This window comes from Festucalex cinctus, chromosome 21 (genome assembly GCF_051991245.1).
Source record: "Festucalex cinctus isolate MCC-2025b chromosome 21, RoL_Fcin_1.0, whole genome shotgun sequence".
Taxonomy (NCBI): domain Eukaryota; kingdom Metazoa; phylum Chordata; class Actinopteri; order Syngnathiformes; family Syngnathidae; genus Festucalex; species Festucalex cinctus.
In genome coordinates, this window is record NC_135431.1 from 15,162,015 (window position 1) to 15,179,355 (window position 17,341).

The 17,341-nt window shown below is 37.3% G+C and overlaps 1 protein-coding gene across 1 annotated transcript in view; it reads right to left on the reverse strand.

Annotated features, from left to right (window-relative positions):
* Positions 1–17,341, reverse strand: part of lpgat1 (lysophosphatidylglycerol acyltransferase 1) — a 32,732-nt gene that overhangs the window by 5,030 nt on the left and 10,361 nt on the right. The window contains exons 3-6 of the mRNA XM_077510211.1: positions 15,136–15,254; positions 13,235–13,330; positions 10,463–10,742; positions 6,599–6,725 (exon numbers count right to left, since the gene is read on the reverse strand). Coding sequence (XP_077366337.1) covers positions 6,599–6,725; positions 10,463–10,742; positions 13,235–13,330; positions 15,136–15,254 — 622 coding nt within the window. The remainder of the gene's footprint in view (positions 1–6,598; positions 6,726–10,462; positions 10,743–13,234; positions 13,331–15,135; positions 15,255–17,341) is intronic.

The window sequence follows — 17,341 nt, forward strand, 5'->3', positions numbered from 1 at the left end:
TCTCTCCATTGTTGTAGTTAAGATAAGGACCCCCCATGTGTGCCGATGAGGCCCCAAATCCCATAAAGAAGTCAGTAGGTTCTTTTTTTTCCTCAATACTTCTGTGGACGGCGATCAGGCTACTTTGTTTTCGGGCCTGACCGATAGGAATTTTTTATTTTATTTTTTTCAATTTAAAACCATATATTTAATCCATAAAATTGTGTTCCCACATCATTTGTATGTGAATATTCGTTATTTGAAGGAAAAACACTCTTGAAGTCGATGCTAACTTCCTGTTAGCATTTGAATGGGATCGTCCCTTCACTTTTAGCATTAATGCTAGGCTAACAATGTTTATTAAACTAAGCATGTTTTGTATTTAAATACACAGTGGATGTAATTCTTATTGTGTGTTTAGCTTTACAGTTAACTCCAACTGGGGTGTCATTAAACAGCTTAAAGGACACTTAGGGACAACAGAATAACTAGCATAAGATATGCTACACATTTGCTAGTTGCTAATGCTACACAAGCTAAATGGTGCATTCAGCGTACTTTCACAGCGTTGGAAAATTCGGTTTTCTTCGATGATAACGTTTTAAGGGGAAAATAATCGGCCATTTTGGCCCACTAGTTTTGGCCGATATTTGAAGGGTAGTATATAACCGATTAATCGGTCAGGCTCTACTTTGTTTGTGCCAAAACTATTCAGTATTTTGAGAAAATGTGTCTTATGTTGCTCTGATTTCTGAATACATGATATGCGTACCTGAATAAATCCCAAATTACATGGCTCTTAAAGACTTAACTAGCCCAGCCATCATCGGGAAGACGTTGAGAACCTGTAGTAGGATTGTGCTTGATAATTGCTCCATTAACTCTTCAATTTGCTTCCTCTCTAGCTTAAAGCTGTCTAGTATGTTCCAGGAAATGCTTTGGTCAGAAACAATGGACACGACAGATGTAAAAGGCCCGGGCTTGGTCGGAGCAAACAGCTGAGTGAATTACTAACATGCTGACATTTACTCATCGCCGTAAGGATGAAGTTAAGCTACTCCTTCACTGTTGTGTTTGTCTATGGAGCAAGAGCACTTTGTTACTGTGACCAAATTTATCTGACCTAATGTGTGGTGATGAAGTTAATGACTGTCTAGGCTGGGCGTCTCTTATCAGTGCAGAGGTCATGAGTAAAGAACTATAAAGTCATTGTCACAGGTGGTCATGAACTTTATGCTAACAGTGTACGGACACGGTTGATAGTCGAGATGTTAATCCAAACTGCTGGTTGTTGTTCATGGTCGAAATGTGCATATTTACAAGGATAGACGGAATTTAATATTTTTCAGAGGAAAAAGTGAATTTTGGCTCTGGAAAAACAGGTTTTGCAAATAACCGATGACATGATTGGATACCGCGTCGCACCTTTTTACCAGATATTACACAAATACCGGTACATATTGTACAAAAGAATGGTTGCAGACGATAAAGGAACAAGGATGAAAATAAAACATTCACTTTGAAAAACAGTGAGCAACATTTTTTTCCCCTTTTTTCCTCACGCTACTGACAAAACCAGTAACTGAATCATACTTAATTCATGTTTGTGCACTGAATCCGATTAATCACCTTAGAATTTTGATTAATCACGATTAATCGCTTAATTAAAAACGGCTTTTTAATCAACATTTTTTGCCCGCCAAATTTGAAGAGCACCGTTGTGTGTTCATTCTTTCGATGTTTCATGTTATGAGGACGTCTTCAAATAATTTTATCCACTGCACACGCTCGTCCTCCTCTTTTTCTAATCAGTTAACTAATTTGCTCCCCAAAACGTATAATTACGTTCTAGTTTAAATATATTAAGTGTCCCAAAGACGTATTTATACGTTTTTTTATGCTAGAGCATACAGAAGGCTTTGATACAGCCTCTCAACTGCAGAGAAAGGGTGAAAAAAATGTTAGTAATTATAAAAACGACCAGCAGGTGGCAGCAGAGTATAATAGGTCAATCAGGGCCATTATGAAAACAAGCAGTTTCCTCACAATTCTAAGCAGATTTATGAATGACGATGAAACTTAGCTATATTTTAATGCTAATTGCTGCAAAACAGAAATGAATAGAAATATACCTATTTCTCCTGATGAAAGAAGAGACGCTAATCTTTCGTTTGGTAGGTTCCATGTTTTTATAGCAATAGAACACAATACTCTGCGGGCCTTGCAAAATCAGTCAAAAATCCAGTAAAACAGCCGGGAGCGAAGGGGGCTGCTTCAGTGAAAATGGCTGCCAGCGAATGAGTTAATTACTTGCATTAATATAAAATGGGGAAAACATGACCCCAATATTGACATGAACAAATAATCTGAATGTCATACACCAACATTTAGTAAATGCTTTACTTTAATGTATGTAGTGATGTTTTAATGGTCAAACACAACCTGTGCTACCTTTAATGTAACCACCCGCTGTCAGTTAAAGGATCATCTGCGCTCAAAATTAATAGTGAAATCTGCATTAATACATGATTAATGTGATTTGTGATTAGTTAACGCTTTAACTTTAACAGCATTAGGTAAAATAAAAAATAAAAACAGATAGAAATGTTTGCTTCTCACTAAATTTGCTTTTTTTATTGTAATGATTTTAATTTTAATGAATAATATCAGTACTTTTCCTGAGAAAATGAATGTCTATTTCTCATGTCACTAGGTTTTGTTCCCATGACCACGTCGATGCTCGGAAGAGATGAATGGAACAGATGCTTCTTGTGCTTGGAAAGAAAAAAAAGAAAAAACATAAACCACCAAGGGCCTCATTATTAAACTCAGAGTGTGACGTATTGATTGCGGAAGCCCTGAAGTCAAGACAATCCAAGTCGGAAACGTACTGTGTTCCACATTCAAACCCCACACAGGCAGCACAGCTCAATCTTTGGCGACAGGAAGAAAAATCTTCAGAAAGCAAGTACGAGTGCAAGCTCAACAATTCAGCGTACGACCGCGATCTTGCCAGGTGAGCAGGTGGAAAAGCACCCATGTGATGACCTGGCAAGACACCAACCTCATAAATCATGTCACCTTGCAGATTTATTTTTTATTTTTTAACCCCAAAAGCAGCTTTCAGAAAAGCAGACAGTAGCATTAAGCAACGAAGAAGCCATTACAAAAAAAAAAGCAACATCTTCAACACCTACAACTGCCCTTTCTCTGCCTCTGCACACCCACCTAACTCTCCCATGTGATGCTCAGTAGGTTTAAAATCTGTGAAACTGAGATTATATGCTGAGAGGGGCACGAGACAAATGATGGGTGACGACGGGTAGCAGAGACAGGAAAAGGGAGGTCAGGGGGATTAAATTTTTTTTTTTTTTAAATGCCAAGCACAGATTCATCTAGAATGTTACACAATGCTCAGCTGCCTGTTTAGCGACTCGGCCCCAGTAATCTGATAGCAACAAAAAACAACAACAACAAAAAACAGGCTGGAGCAGGTGGAGTCAAGACCCTTGACTCACCACAACCAAGCTTGAATGATTACCGTACACTACACAATATGAAATTATGCCTCACTGACAGTATATCAATAATCCCGACATGTGACGAGGGAAACTGATAAAGCATTCTGTTTAATTCGACAAAAGGCACCTGGAGAAGTGTTGATGTAATAATGGGAGCGATAAAAACGGAGGGATGGCAAGGACGAATCATGTTCCACCCACTTCTGACATGACTGAGATGTTTATGATAGAAACACAAATGGTTTTAATCCTACTCTAAATGTGTTTAAACCCACATGCCGGGATGAATAAAAATAAGGAGCCCCCACAGCAAGTGGGTGATTTACTTGGCAGGGCAACCACTCAGAACAGACAGTTGACTGAGGTCTTTCCTGGTGCTTTTTCGGATAACGCCAACTTTTAGCTCAAGTCAAAACCGTTCTGAGATTTTGTACAGCCATGGAAATATGAAATATGGTTCTAAACAGAGTCTAATATTTCTCTATTTGGTTTCAATTGAATGTTTGTTTTGCCATTAGAAAGCATTTTATTTTTTTTCGTGGCACTTTTGTATACCTTAAAATACTTGGTGTTATATTCCAGAGATGACGAAGGCCTTTCGACTTTACAACGGTTACGCCCGGTCCGCCATTTTGGCTCCTCGTCCGCCATATAGCCCGCAGTGTTTTCCCATCGTCCGCTATTTAGCCCTTAGCTAGTGCTAGCGCTTTTGGGAGTATCTTTGGCTTTTTCGCCCTCTTTTTTTTCAACATCACAGACCAAAAGAAGAAAGCTATGTCTTCTATCAATGTTGATCCAGCCAAAAGAAAAGCAATTACCATGGAAACCAAGCTAGACATCGTAAAAATAATTAAATAAATAAATAAATCGCAGAAAGGAGTCACCGATAAACAACAGCAAAGATTTGGGCTTCACTCGGACAGTCGTACAGCATCTTATTTCTATTTTTTATTTTCATGTATTTTAGATTTTATTTATGTAAATATTAGGGACACAACAATAAGTGCGATATTGTGAACTGCCACAATATCGTTGTCATCATGGTCACGAAAATTAAATGCAACACACCTATTCAAAAACTCAGGTTGCTTTCCATTTGTGCAGCTTGCACCCTCTGGTGGCTAGTTTTTTAGTGCAATTTAATTTTCATTCCGGATGTTTTGGCCCTTCTATGTTTCAAATCTACAGTAATTGGCAGATGAAGAGGAACGAACTCAATGTGTGCGTTCATTAAGATCATAATATAATAATAATGAAATAATAATAAAACAATCATAATAGCATTGCTGTTATGTACAAAAGCACAATATTGTGCTTTTTTTTAAGTATGAGCTCAGATTTTTTTTTACAATAGTGTGACCTTTTCTAAATATCGCCAACCTCCCCACAATATCATGATAATTATCGTATCGTGAGCTTCATATCGTGATAATATCGTATCGTGACGTTTGGATATCATAAACATCCCTAGTAAATATTGACTTTAATGGGGAAATTCGACTTAGGTTGAAATTCGGGTTACAACACTAATGTAGGAACGGAACTCGAGGAATCCCTGTATTTACAATAATGCTTAGTTTTAGTTAGTTTCAGTATTAGTTTTCATAAAAAAAAAACAATAATAATGTTTTACTCTTGTGCTCAATATTTAATGAACGTGAATGCGTTCTGGCTGATTTAAATGAAAAAAGCAGGCGAAGCGAGCCTTGCAAAATTGTCGCCTAAGAGTGACGTCATATGAAGGTGCTTTTCTATTGGCTGCTGCTAGACACACTTTCAAACGTCCTTATTCCGGTTAATATCGAAATAAATATATTTAAAATCACATTTAAAATCCTCCCCAATGGCTCATACATTAAATTCATTACCAAAGACTAAAACTAAGGACATTTTTACTGTAATTATAGTTTGTTAGTTTTGTAAACATAAAATTTAGTTTTAGTTAGTTAAAAAACAAAAAAAAACAAAAACACAAACATTTTAGTTATTTTATTTAGTTAACAAAATAGTTTTTTTGAATTTCAGTTTTTTCGTTTTCGTTAACTAAAATAACCTTGCGATTCAAACAAAATCGAAAAGCTAATATTTACCATTACAACAATTCAGCCAGTGGCCAGACTTAATTCACTCATGCAGCAGATATTTACTTGAAGTTATTTTTTGTTATTTCCAATGTGACTGAAATTGTCAAGTGAACACGACTGTGGCATTCCAAAGTGCATCATTCTATTCGGTGCCCCAGTGCGCAGTTGATCAGCAGGCACATTAATCCTCTTGTCTCTGCATCTGTACCAGCATGGGTCGAAATAGTTTATGATCACTGATGTGGCTGGAACTGTGTGTATGTGTGTGCAAATTAAACAGCTGTGCCGCTAGCTTGGTTGGGTGCCTGTCTGCACTTTGCAGAGCCTCTGACTACGCGATGGAAGGCGACTGTCTCAACGTCTGTTTAGCGCAGTGGTTCTTAACCTTATAAAATGACACCTCCTCTCCCCCATAATCTTGAATGGGGTCTTGCAATAAAAGTAATCCAGATGCACCTTAATAGTTAAATGACAGTAAGGACAGTAAGAGGACATTTTTGCTGCCAAGAGCAGCAATATTATTAAAAACAGCAACGCTAGTGAACTGCAGAGAGTGTGAAATGATGACAAAGCGCTATTTGTATCTTTTTTAACACCAAAGCTTCTTTTCTAGTTCTTTTCTGTATCCAAAAGTTTGAAATGTGTAAAAACCTGAGGCAAAGGCTAGAGAGCATGTGCTACAGCTGACTTTAAATTCAAAGAATCCTGTCAACTCTTTTCCCACACAAACACAGAGGACGGGGGTGAAAAGGTCATCAAAGTGACATAACGTGCATTAAGTCCTCTAATAACTCCTTCTGCTCTGGTGGATTCTGCTGATTCACTAAGTATGAAAGGAAGATGGTGGGGACTTCCTTCTGTAATCTCAAGCTATCAGTGGGTGGACTCTTAAGTTCTCCCTCGACAGAAGTAAACACCTTAACAGAGTGACAATATTCGTCTCAAAGTCTATGTAGCAAATTAAAATGCGTCCGTTTATGCAACTTTGATGACCTGATTTTATTAAACCCTTACCTGTAGTGAACATGGGTGACTGTTGCCGACCTGTATCCAAAAATCCACGTCTGGATGTCCATGGGCCGCGCTTTGGGATAACCTATGGTCACGTCTATCACCCACTGCAGGCCTTTGCGCTTTTTACCTGGAACACAACAAACACAATAGTGATGATGATTATAAATCACAAATTTGAAAAATCTAAATCATATCATATCGTAACAGCGCAGAAACCGTGGCTGTGGAAAAAAAGTCGACTAATTCAGGTAAGACGACATTAAAAATATGTTGACTGCAAATGTCTGCCTCAAAGCTCTGTGGAAACAAGTTTGCGCTGCCGTCCATGTTTCCACACAGACCTTTTTTTTCAGACGCACAAAGTTGGACAGTAAGTTATTGACCGCATTGTAGCTAAGACGCTGTCTGAAAGTGACTTTTAAGACACTATTACATGTATAATGCAGATATGACGATGTATGTGTAGCTAAGACGCTGTCTGAAAGTGACTTTTAAAACACTATTACATGTATAATGCAGATATGACGATGTATGTGAGAACTAAATGGTGGTTAGTGTTTGTTTACCTTAAATGGTTATTGCTAGCGCGCTAATGCTAATGGCGATTGCTAACTGTTTAGCATAGGTTAATTTTGATGGTGTTTACTCATGCTCATGGCCAAAAGATAATTAGCAGTTATATCCACTCAATTCAACTCATATAAACCTTAGTGTACTAACAAATAAAATAATAAATAAATAAAAGTAAAGGAAGTAAAATTAGCTGAGATGAAAATTCGTGAAGTAAATTAACAATTTTCAATCAACATATTGGTATTATAAATAACTTCCATAATCTGCATATCATAATTGTTATGAACGTATTAAAATATTGTTTGTTTACCTTAAATGGACATTGCTAACACGCTAATGCTAATCGCGATTGCTGACCCTTTAGCATAGGTTAATTTTGATGGTGTCTAATCATGCTCATGCACAAAAGATAATTAGTAGCTACATCCACTCAATTCAACCTTAGTGTATTAAAAAAAAAAAAATAAATAAATAAATGAACTAAAATGTGTACAATTTTCAATCAACATAATGGTATTATAAATAACTTCCCTAATCTGCGTAGCATAATTGTTATGAATGTGTTAAATTAGTGTTTGTTTACCTTAAATGGTTATCGCTAGTGCGCTAATGCTAATCGCGATTGCTAACCCTTTAGCATAGGTTAATTTTGATAGTGCTTAATCATGCTCATTCACAAAAGATAATTAGTTGTTATATCAACTCAATTCAGGCTTAGTGTATTAACAAATAAAATAATAAATAAATAAAATTAAATGAACCAAAGTTTACTGAGATGAAAATTCATTACCGTATTTTTCGGATTATACGTCGCTCTGGATTATAAATCGCATCAGCCAAAAAATGCATCATTCAGAAGGAGAAAACATATATAAGTCGCACTGGAGTATAAGTCGCATTTTTGGGGGAAATTTATTTGATAAAATCCAACACCAAAAACATACATGTCATCTTGAAAGGCAATTTAAAATTAAAATAAAATAGAGAACAACAGGCTGAATAAGCGTACGGTATACTAACGTTAACATGACTGACATGCCTGGTAATGTCAGTAACGACGTAACATATTAAGAGTTTGTAGCGAGCAGTGACGGGAGTCGGAGGCGGAGTGTTGAAGCACGGAGCCAAAGGCTGGCGTTTTATTGACATCAGTTTCTGAGGTCTTAACAGCAACTCCCCACTCAGATCGAAGCTAACAGGCTAACTCCCCTTTTCCACAAAAACAAAACCTTCCCACCCGGAACTCTCCCTTCGTCCCCATGTGAGTGAGTCATGTTCCCATCACTACAAGTTATTATATAGCTTTAGCATAAAGAACATGCTAACAAGTTTACCAAACTATCAGTTTCACTCCAAATCACGAAATCCAATGAAATCTTCATCCTCGGTGTCACTTTTAAACAACTCCCCCAACTCGGGAGGTAGACGATGCGCCGCTTCCTCTTCTACCGGCAATGTTGAAATTATCAACACAGGCCTAGGGCGCCCTCTTGCGGTTTAGTGTGAAAATAATGTGAAATGATATAATCACGTGTTAATAATTTCACACATAAATCGCACCAGAGTATAAGTCGCACCCCCAGCCAAACTATAAAAAAAAACTGCGACTTATAATCCGAAAAATACGGTAGTCTAGTTTATATAGCGCTTTCAAACAGCCTTAGCTTTAAAATTTTATTTTAAAATCTATAGTGAGTTACTGAGCCAAAGAAATAATCCGAATGGAGGAACTACATGAGCAAAGTAAATTCAACTAAATAGGCTTAATTTGGAAAGATAAAAAACTTTACAACAAAAAAAAAATAAAAATTACAACAAATTGAAGTGGATGTAAATTTCAAAATCATTTCACAAAATATGCGTTTAAACAGTTTCTATTTTTTTTTTTAGATCAATTGAGTGAGAATTGGCTGTTTTAATATAGTATGAAATGACAACTGGGTGCGTATTTGTCTAAGAATAAGCGAGGCGAGCCAAAATGTTGCCGGCTCATTTCTACTTCAGACAAAGTGACTCGACTTGGTATTGATGGGAACTGCCACCGCCATCACAGCGTGGGTAATTGGATGCCAAGTTTTGTCTTAGTGCGTGAAGAGGCCGCCGCGCTCTCGTGTGCGTATGTGCAGTGGGCCAAAGTACGCGGCTCTGAGCCAAGCTGTCGCTAAACCAGACTGTAATCAACGACAAAGGTGCGTCCTTCAGCAAACACTGCCAGGGAGACAAATACGCTGGAGGGTACAGTCGACTCAACGACTCGCCGTGCGTGTGATTGGTTGGGTCATATGGTTTTATCGTAAACTGATGCAAGTCGTGAACTTTGCCAGCGTGCTTGCTATCTTGTACAACACGTATACCTTATCAGCGTTTAAGTCCAGGAGACACTGAGCGGGCACACGTATTTACATCAAATCCTGTTTTCTGCAAATGGCCCATTTGTCTCGGAGTGAGTCAGCAAAAATGTGGGCACCTCTGCGGAGCATCAGGGAGGGTCAGGGTGAGACGGCGCTTATACAAGCGAACACAGAGGACATGGGGACATAGTACTCTTCAGGGTATGTGTTTTTTTTCCCCCCACTTTTGCCCTATGTTTAAATGCCATTAGCTAGATGCCATTAGCTAGTGCTAAATGGGGGCGAATCTGAGCATGCTCCACTGTAAATATCAAACTTGGAAACAACTTTACTGATGCCCAACCACCGGTACATGACATCATTGCCCCATTTTATAGGAAATAAACACAGTTTCAGAGTCCATGGGAGAAATGGCTGTATTTTGGCAAACATACATTTTTCTGCTGTCAATTATAAAAGAACGGGACGGGACAAAAAGTAGGGAGTCTATTCTGTTATTTGGTAGATTCGGTTTATATATAATTATTGAATGTAATATCACGTGAGTATTGGAAATGTAAAAATTTTCTATAATGACTGGCAGTGAATGAGTTTTGCCAAAACAATCATGATTATTTTTTTATTTTTTTAATAAAAAATTATTTTTTTTTCATAATCGAGCAGCCCTACTCATAATAATCGGTATCGACCCTGAAAATAACGTCTCTAAATAATAAAAGCAGAATCTTTTTTTTTCGCTCTCCTTCAGTTTCCTTCACAGCCATTTTTCGTCTCATTAGTGCCACCTGTCAATCAATGCAATGTCATGAACCTATTTGAGGAGAACTAATTGCCTCACACATGCTCGAGGATGCAGAAACCGATTCAATTAGCTTTCAAATGTGGTTGAAACCAGGGTGGCGTTAGCATTAGCATGCACACGTACGCGCGAGTTAGTTACCTGTCTGGGTGGGCGTCCCGCTCTCATTGCCCACGCTGCCATTCTCATGCTGGCCCGACAGCGTTTTCAGGATGACGTTCGTGGCGCCGAGGCGAGGCAGCGTGACGTGGGTCAGGTGCGGTAGCGAATGCTTTTTGGCAAACACCTGGCTGGTTTCCCTCCGCTTGCGCAGGAAGCCGCCCTCGGGGAACAGCACTATCCACTTCCTGTCACGACTATGGTAATATTTGTCTAAGTGATCCTTCAAGTAGACCAGCTGCTTGTCTCGGTGGGCTTTACCCTGAAGGGAGGAAAGACACGGCGTGATTTGGATTTAAAAACAAATATTTCTGTATACAATACAATATGTTTTATAAGACAGAATTGTGTGATACTACAAAGAAGCAAACACTAACAAGTTTGCGGCAGCGCTACGGCAGAGCACTCCGATCAGCGATAATGTCACGGCATGGTCGTGAAAAATGACATTAGGGACATTAGCGATGACAGAAAGAAGATTAGAGGATTGATCTCCGGTAAAGTTCAGTTGGTCAAAAGCCAAATTTAAATGCATCAGCAGCAAACAGTCGTTCGGCGGGGTTAGAAACTTGCGTGGAGGAGATGACTGCATCGTTCATGTGTCAGGGTTGGGGCGACTACAATGTCAACCTGCATTGAAGGATTAGATTACAATGGAGGTGTGCAATATGGACAAAAGTTTTTTTATCTCAAGACCACGGTTATTATAATTTTGGAATTTTTCATTTTAGTTAGTTTTTATTTTGTTTGAGTTTTTTTTTTTAATTCAGTTAGTTTTAATTAGTTTTCAGGGTGGTTCTGTTAGTTTTTATTAGTTTTAGTTATTTAATAAATGCTTAGTTTTAATTTAGTTTTAGTGTTAGTTTTAAAAAAAAAAGTGTATTACTTGTGCGCAATATTCAAAAACCACCAGGCGAGCGACGTCATCTAAAGGTGCTCTTCTATTGGCTGCTGCTGTGTGACACACTTTCAAATGTCCTTATTCTTATCCTGTTAATATTAAAATAAATATACTTAAAATCACATTTAAAATCACCCCAAAGGCTCATGCATTAAATTATTACCAAAGACGAAAAAGAAGGACATTTTTGCTATAATTATAGTTAGTTTTGTAAACATAAAATGTAGTTAGTTTTCATTTTTTTAAAAGCATTTTTGCTTTCATTTTATTTCGTTAATGAAATAGTTTTGGGAATTTTTGTTTTTTCATTAGTTCTAGTTAACTAAAATAGCCTTGCGTAAGACAGGTAATTCCCATGACACTGAATAAAAATTAATCAAAAAATATGATTGTAAAAATAAATAAAGCCTATTTACAGAAAGAAGGCAATTGATATTAAGGCTGGAATATTACGTTAAAGCCAATGTATGTCCACTATGTGATATTCACCAACACCACGCTAATGTGTTTAAAATAGGACAGTGTTCCACGTGTGAATGTGCAGCCACATGGTGGTGAGATATGCCAGCTAGCCCCCATGAACAGCAGATGCTTGCCTGGCCGTCGCTGTGTGAAGTATTTTAGGGAAGGATGTCAACAATGCACACTAGAATCCCAGAAGGGATCACAGAAATGACGCTTGACACAGAGGGATTCTGAGCAGATGAATGCTGACCGTCGCTAAAATTAATCAATGAATCCTTAAAACACTCGTCATATTCCAGGAATTTGGGGAAGACGGCGCCCGCAATATATTCCCAGTGGGTGTCGGTCAAAGCAGCCCGCTCTGCTCCCGATGCAAAGGGTTAGTCTGACCCAGCACCCACCAGACGTGCACACAGTGGCTGACCTTCACAGAGGACGCCACGGCCTTCGGAAGCCCAAACGGGTGTAAGCGTTCCAGCTGGGACAAGCAGATGGGTACTAGTGACTGGACGTTTGTGGAGTGTGATAAAAAAACAAAACAAAAAAAAACACCAACTCAAAGCAGCAGCCGGGAGGTTAAAAGGGAGTTTGGTAATAACCTTATGGACGGTATTTCTTAATCCCGATGGGACAATCGGTATGTGGGCAGGTGAGAAAAGAATTCATCCAATCCGTAAAAAGACTTTGACTTGACTTTATTGATCCCTTTGGGATGGCTCCCACTGGGAAATTTACATGGCCAGCAGCAATGAGAACAGATAATAAAAATAAAAAAGAATTCAATCAAACATTAAATACGGTATTACACCAGAGATTGAATTAATAACCTTATTTATTGATTGAATTTTCATTTATTATTATTATTTCAATCTCTGGTATAATAACCTTATTTATTGATTGAATTTTTACTTTTTATTTTATTATAAATTCAATCTCTGGTGTAATAACCTTATTTATTGATTGATTGAATTATTTTTTATTTTATTATCTGTTCTCATTGCTGCTGGACATGTAAATTTCCCAGAGGGAGCCATCCCAAAGGGATCAATAAAGTCAAATCTAAGTCTAATAATAATAATAAAAATAAAATTAAAATTAAAAAATTCAATCAATCAATAAATAAGGTTATTAAACCAGAGATTGAATTAATAATAATAATAATAATGATAATAATAATAATAATAATAACAATAATAACAATAATAATAATAATAATAATTCAATCAATCAATAAATAAGGTTATTACACCGGAGATTGAATTAAATAAATTAAAGTACAGTAAAGTGCCATATTTGTGAAGTGAAATGCACGCTATATAATATATGTGTGATAATACTTTATAGTGGCATAAACAAAAAAGGAGCGATGAATAATAATGACCTCTTACCTGTCTAATGAAGAAGTCACCATGTATGAGGGACACTAGGCCAAAATTTGTGTATTTGAACACATGGTCCATCAACCACATCATTTTTCGTACCACCTGAAAAGAAAGAAACAACTCTTGAGCGCTCCTTTTTCAACAGTAACTTACTGTTGTTGTACTTATCAGTGCAATAATGTAAATGATCCCACAATAACTTGTAGCGCATCCTACTTTCGTAAAACTTTATCAGCTGCAATAACGTACCGGTACAGCATATTCTGTATATCATGCGTACATGTGACTTCTCTTAGATGCTATCTTCGTCCTTATCGTTTCTAGTGCAATTTATATAGAAACCCATGCGAACTCTTCAACGTACATCTTGGTTCCACTGTACTTTGTACTTATTTTATTATGTTAACTTGTGTAAATAACTGTGCTTCTCTGTTCATTCCCCCAAATGTTGGCTCTGCTTTAACTCATTCACTGCCATTGACGGATATTGACGTCAAAGATGGATTTTCACTGCACCTCAATTAATGACGTGGTAATTGATGCAGTGGTAGGGGTCCGAACCTCTGGGTACCTCACGATACGATACGATACGCGATACAAGGCTCATGATAACAATTATCTCACGACATGGCGATACCGCGATTATTGATATATTGGTCAGGTAATAAATCCATGATAATCTATGATAGAACTACTCAAGACATAAACTGAATTTTTTTTCAATGAGATTTTTTTTTTTTTTGCACAACAGTGACTTTAACACATTTTTTTTTGTTTATTGACTCCCTGTGATTTAGATTTAATGTGACAAAGGATTCGATCCTTTATGTCATCCTTGAAAACGTTCGATTCGTCAGATTTGTCATGTTTCATTGTAATTATTGATACACTGTGAGCCCAATGAAAAGAGATACAATACTGCCATCAGCTGGCCATAGTTAGTGGCTGTTTTTGATTTCACAACCCATTGACCAGGCAGCGCTGCACTTAAGACATTGCACTGCCCTTTGATTAAAACTGTTGTCTTCTTCACAGTGAGCACCTGAGTGTATTTTCTTTTAAACAAATACAAGTGTCTTCTTCACAGCTTTCTGTGAACGAATTTGTGTCTTTCTTAAACACTATTGTCATGCAACATGTCAGTCACTTAGATTTTATAAACTTTGACAACTTTTTGTGTAACATTGCAAAAGTAAATAAATAAATACAATTACTTAAATATTAAATCCAATTAAATCAATATTAATTGTAAATATATATTATAAATTAAATCAATATTATAGTATGCTTCAAAAAGTCGAAACATAAAATATCTTTTAAAATGTTAAAATTGAAGATATAAACAATTTTCATAGAAACATATGCAAAACTGAGTAAACACCACATGCGTCTTCTTCGCCTGAAGACTTCCGTACATTTCCCCGCCACTCTCATGAGGAGCGCCCCCTAGCGGCCCGCCAAGTAATTGCTCAATAAGTAACAGACAGTTGAGTTGTTACAGTGGTTGTATAATAACTACAAATATTGATTAATTTATTCATTGTGTCTTGAACAGAGTCAAAATGGAGTGCAATACTTTGCAGCTGATTTGATTCAACCTGTTTTCTGTCTAAAGACACATTGTCATTGTTCATTTGGTTAAAAAAAAAAAAAAATGTTTGCATTTGCTCTATCATTAAGCAAAACAGTGTTTGCCAAGCTGGGAGAGGCACATCCCTGAGAAAACAAAGTAAAACTGGCGCATACAAGCCCAATTGTCCTTCAGTCAAACTCCTCATTTTCCTACAATTAGTGCAACACTTAAATCTGTTTTCAGAATGATTTCAAGTATTCCGATGCCACTTTTATTGGGCCCCCAACATTGTAATCACATACTGACAGTTAACATACAACTGCTGACTTCTTACCATGCCCTTGTCTTGCAGGCACATCATGAGAGTGCATACATCTCCCGTGGATTGATGGTTGACAATGACCATGGCTTCATCTTCCGAGATGGGCCGCACGTCGTCACCCCACTCCGTTACTGCGAAGCAAACGAGATACAAAGCGCTCAGCTTGCATCCTTATCAAATATGGCAGGAGAACTGCAACTCTCCATAATTAGAAATATCCAACAGCCTAATGATATTCATTAAATTACATTTTTGTTGCCCACCAAAACCTGAGGACAATACTAGAATCATATTTTTCAATTGATTTTCACATGCAAAGTTTGCAAGATGTGTACCATTCTTTGAAGAAAACATGAATGATTAGGCAAAACTAAATTTCCCACAAAATATCATTTCACCAATTCTGCTGGTTATTAGGGATTTAACAATAACGACGATATCGTGATAATCGTGATATTAAAATTGCCACAATATCGTTGTCGTCATGTCACGATATTAAAAGCAGCACATCTGTTAAAAAATGTCAAGTTGATTTCCATATGTGCAGTTCTAGCACCCTCTGGTAGTGATGTCACGACAAGGGCAATATCGTGATATTGCGATATTAAAACTGCCACAATATCGTCGTCATCATGTTCACAATATTTAAAAGGAACACATTTGTTAAAAAAAAAGTCAGGTTGATTTCCATTTGCGCAGTTCTAGTACCCTCTAGTGGCTAGTTTATTAGTGCAATTAAATTTTCATTAGGGATGTTTTGGCCTTCTATGTTTAAAATTATGCTAACTGTCAGATGAAGGGGAACCTAATTTGTTTGTGGAACGATCAATGTGTGCCTCAATATTGTTATGAGAGATTGTAGGTGGTTTATATACATTGTTGTTATGTACAAGACCACAATAGTGTGCTTTTTTTTTTTTGAGCTCTCATTTTTACAATATTGTTATCTTTTTTTAAATATCACCAACACCCCCACAATATCGTGATAATTATCGCATTGTGACCTTCATATCGTGATAATATCGTATCGTGATGTTTGGATATCGTTACATCCCTAGTGGCTAGTTTTCTAGTACCGTTTAAATTTCATATGGCATGTTTTGGCCCTTCTCTGTTTAAAATCCACACTATAAGGTCAGATGAAGGGGAATATAATATGCTTGTGAATCCAGTCAATATGTGGATGAACTCTATGAACTCTAAGTGTTGTTAGAGATTGTATGTTTATTTGCTGCTATGTACAAAAGCACAATATTGTGCTTTTTTTAGTATGAGATTCTTTTTTTTTTTTTTTTTTTTTTTTTTTTTTAACAATATCGTGACCTTTTTTTTTTTTTTTAATAATCGCAATCCTCCCCACAATATCGTGATAATTATCATATTGATAATATCGTATTGCGACATTTGGATATCGTTACATCCCTACTGGTTATGTAAATTTATGAGCACGACTGTATACAGGAGCTTACTAAATGTGTGTCGTTGCATTTTGACCACAGAGAACAAACACTCCCCTTTAGTTGTCAAATAATAAAAATAATATGGGGAAAACTACTGCACATTGGCATTCAACATGATAATAACCGGCACGAATTGAGAGTAAATTTGAAGTGGCCTTTCCCGATTTACGTCGTCGAGCATCGATTCAGGGCATACTGTGTATTTTACAAGTCAATCGCCAGCGTGTGATTGTTGACAGCACACACAGGAGCTTCAATAAAAGGACAAACGTGGCTCGTGTCGGAAACAATAGCTCTCCCGGAGAACACGTGGAAGGCGTTTGCAATCTGAAGTACACTTCAGCAGCTCGGCATAATAAAGCGAGAACCATGGAGATGTGCTAAAAGCCTCGAGGGTGACAGGATTCAACTGAGCTGCAGTCATGTGTGGGGAATCCCCACAGTCATGGGTGGGTCAGCTCAAGTTGCGTTGATACAAATGTTGCAGCAGTCAAACCGTTTCCTCTCCAAAAGTGAAAGGTGGAATTTGGATTACAAAGGAAGGAAAACGAAACCACACGCCTGTACAGCGTTTTTCCTTCTTCCAACTTCACATTTGATGAAATCAGAACATAACGTGCAACGAGATGGTGACAAAATAGGAAAAGACATATCTGGAGCACGGTTGTCAGCAGAAAGATGACCCAAATTTGAGCATCGTGTCATGTACAGGAAGAAATTTGGGCAAATTTTTTGAGTAGTGATGTCAATATCAAATC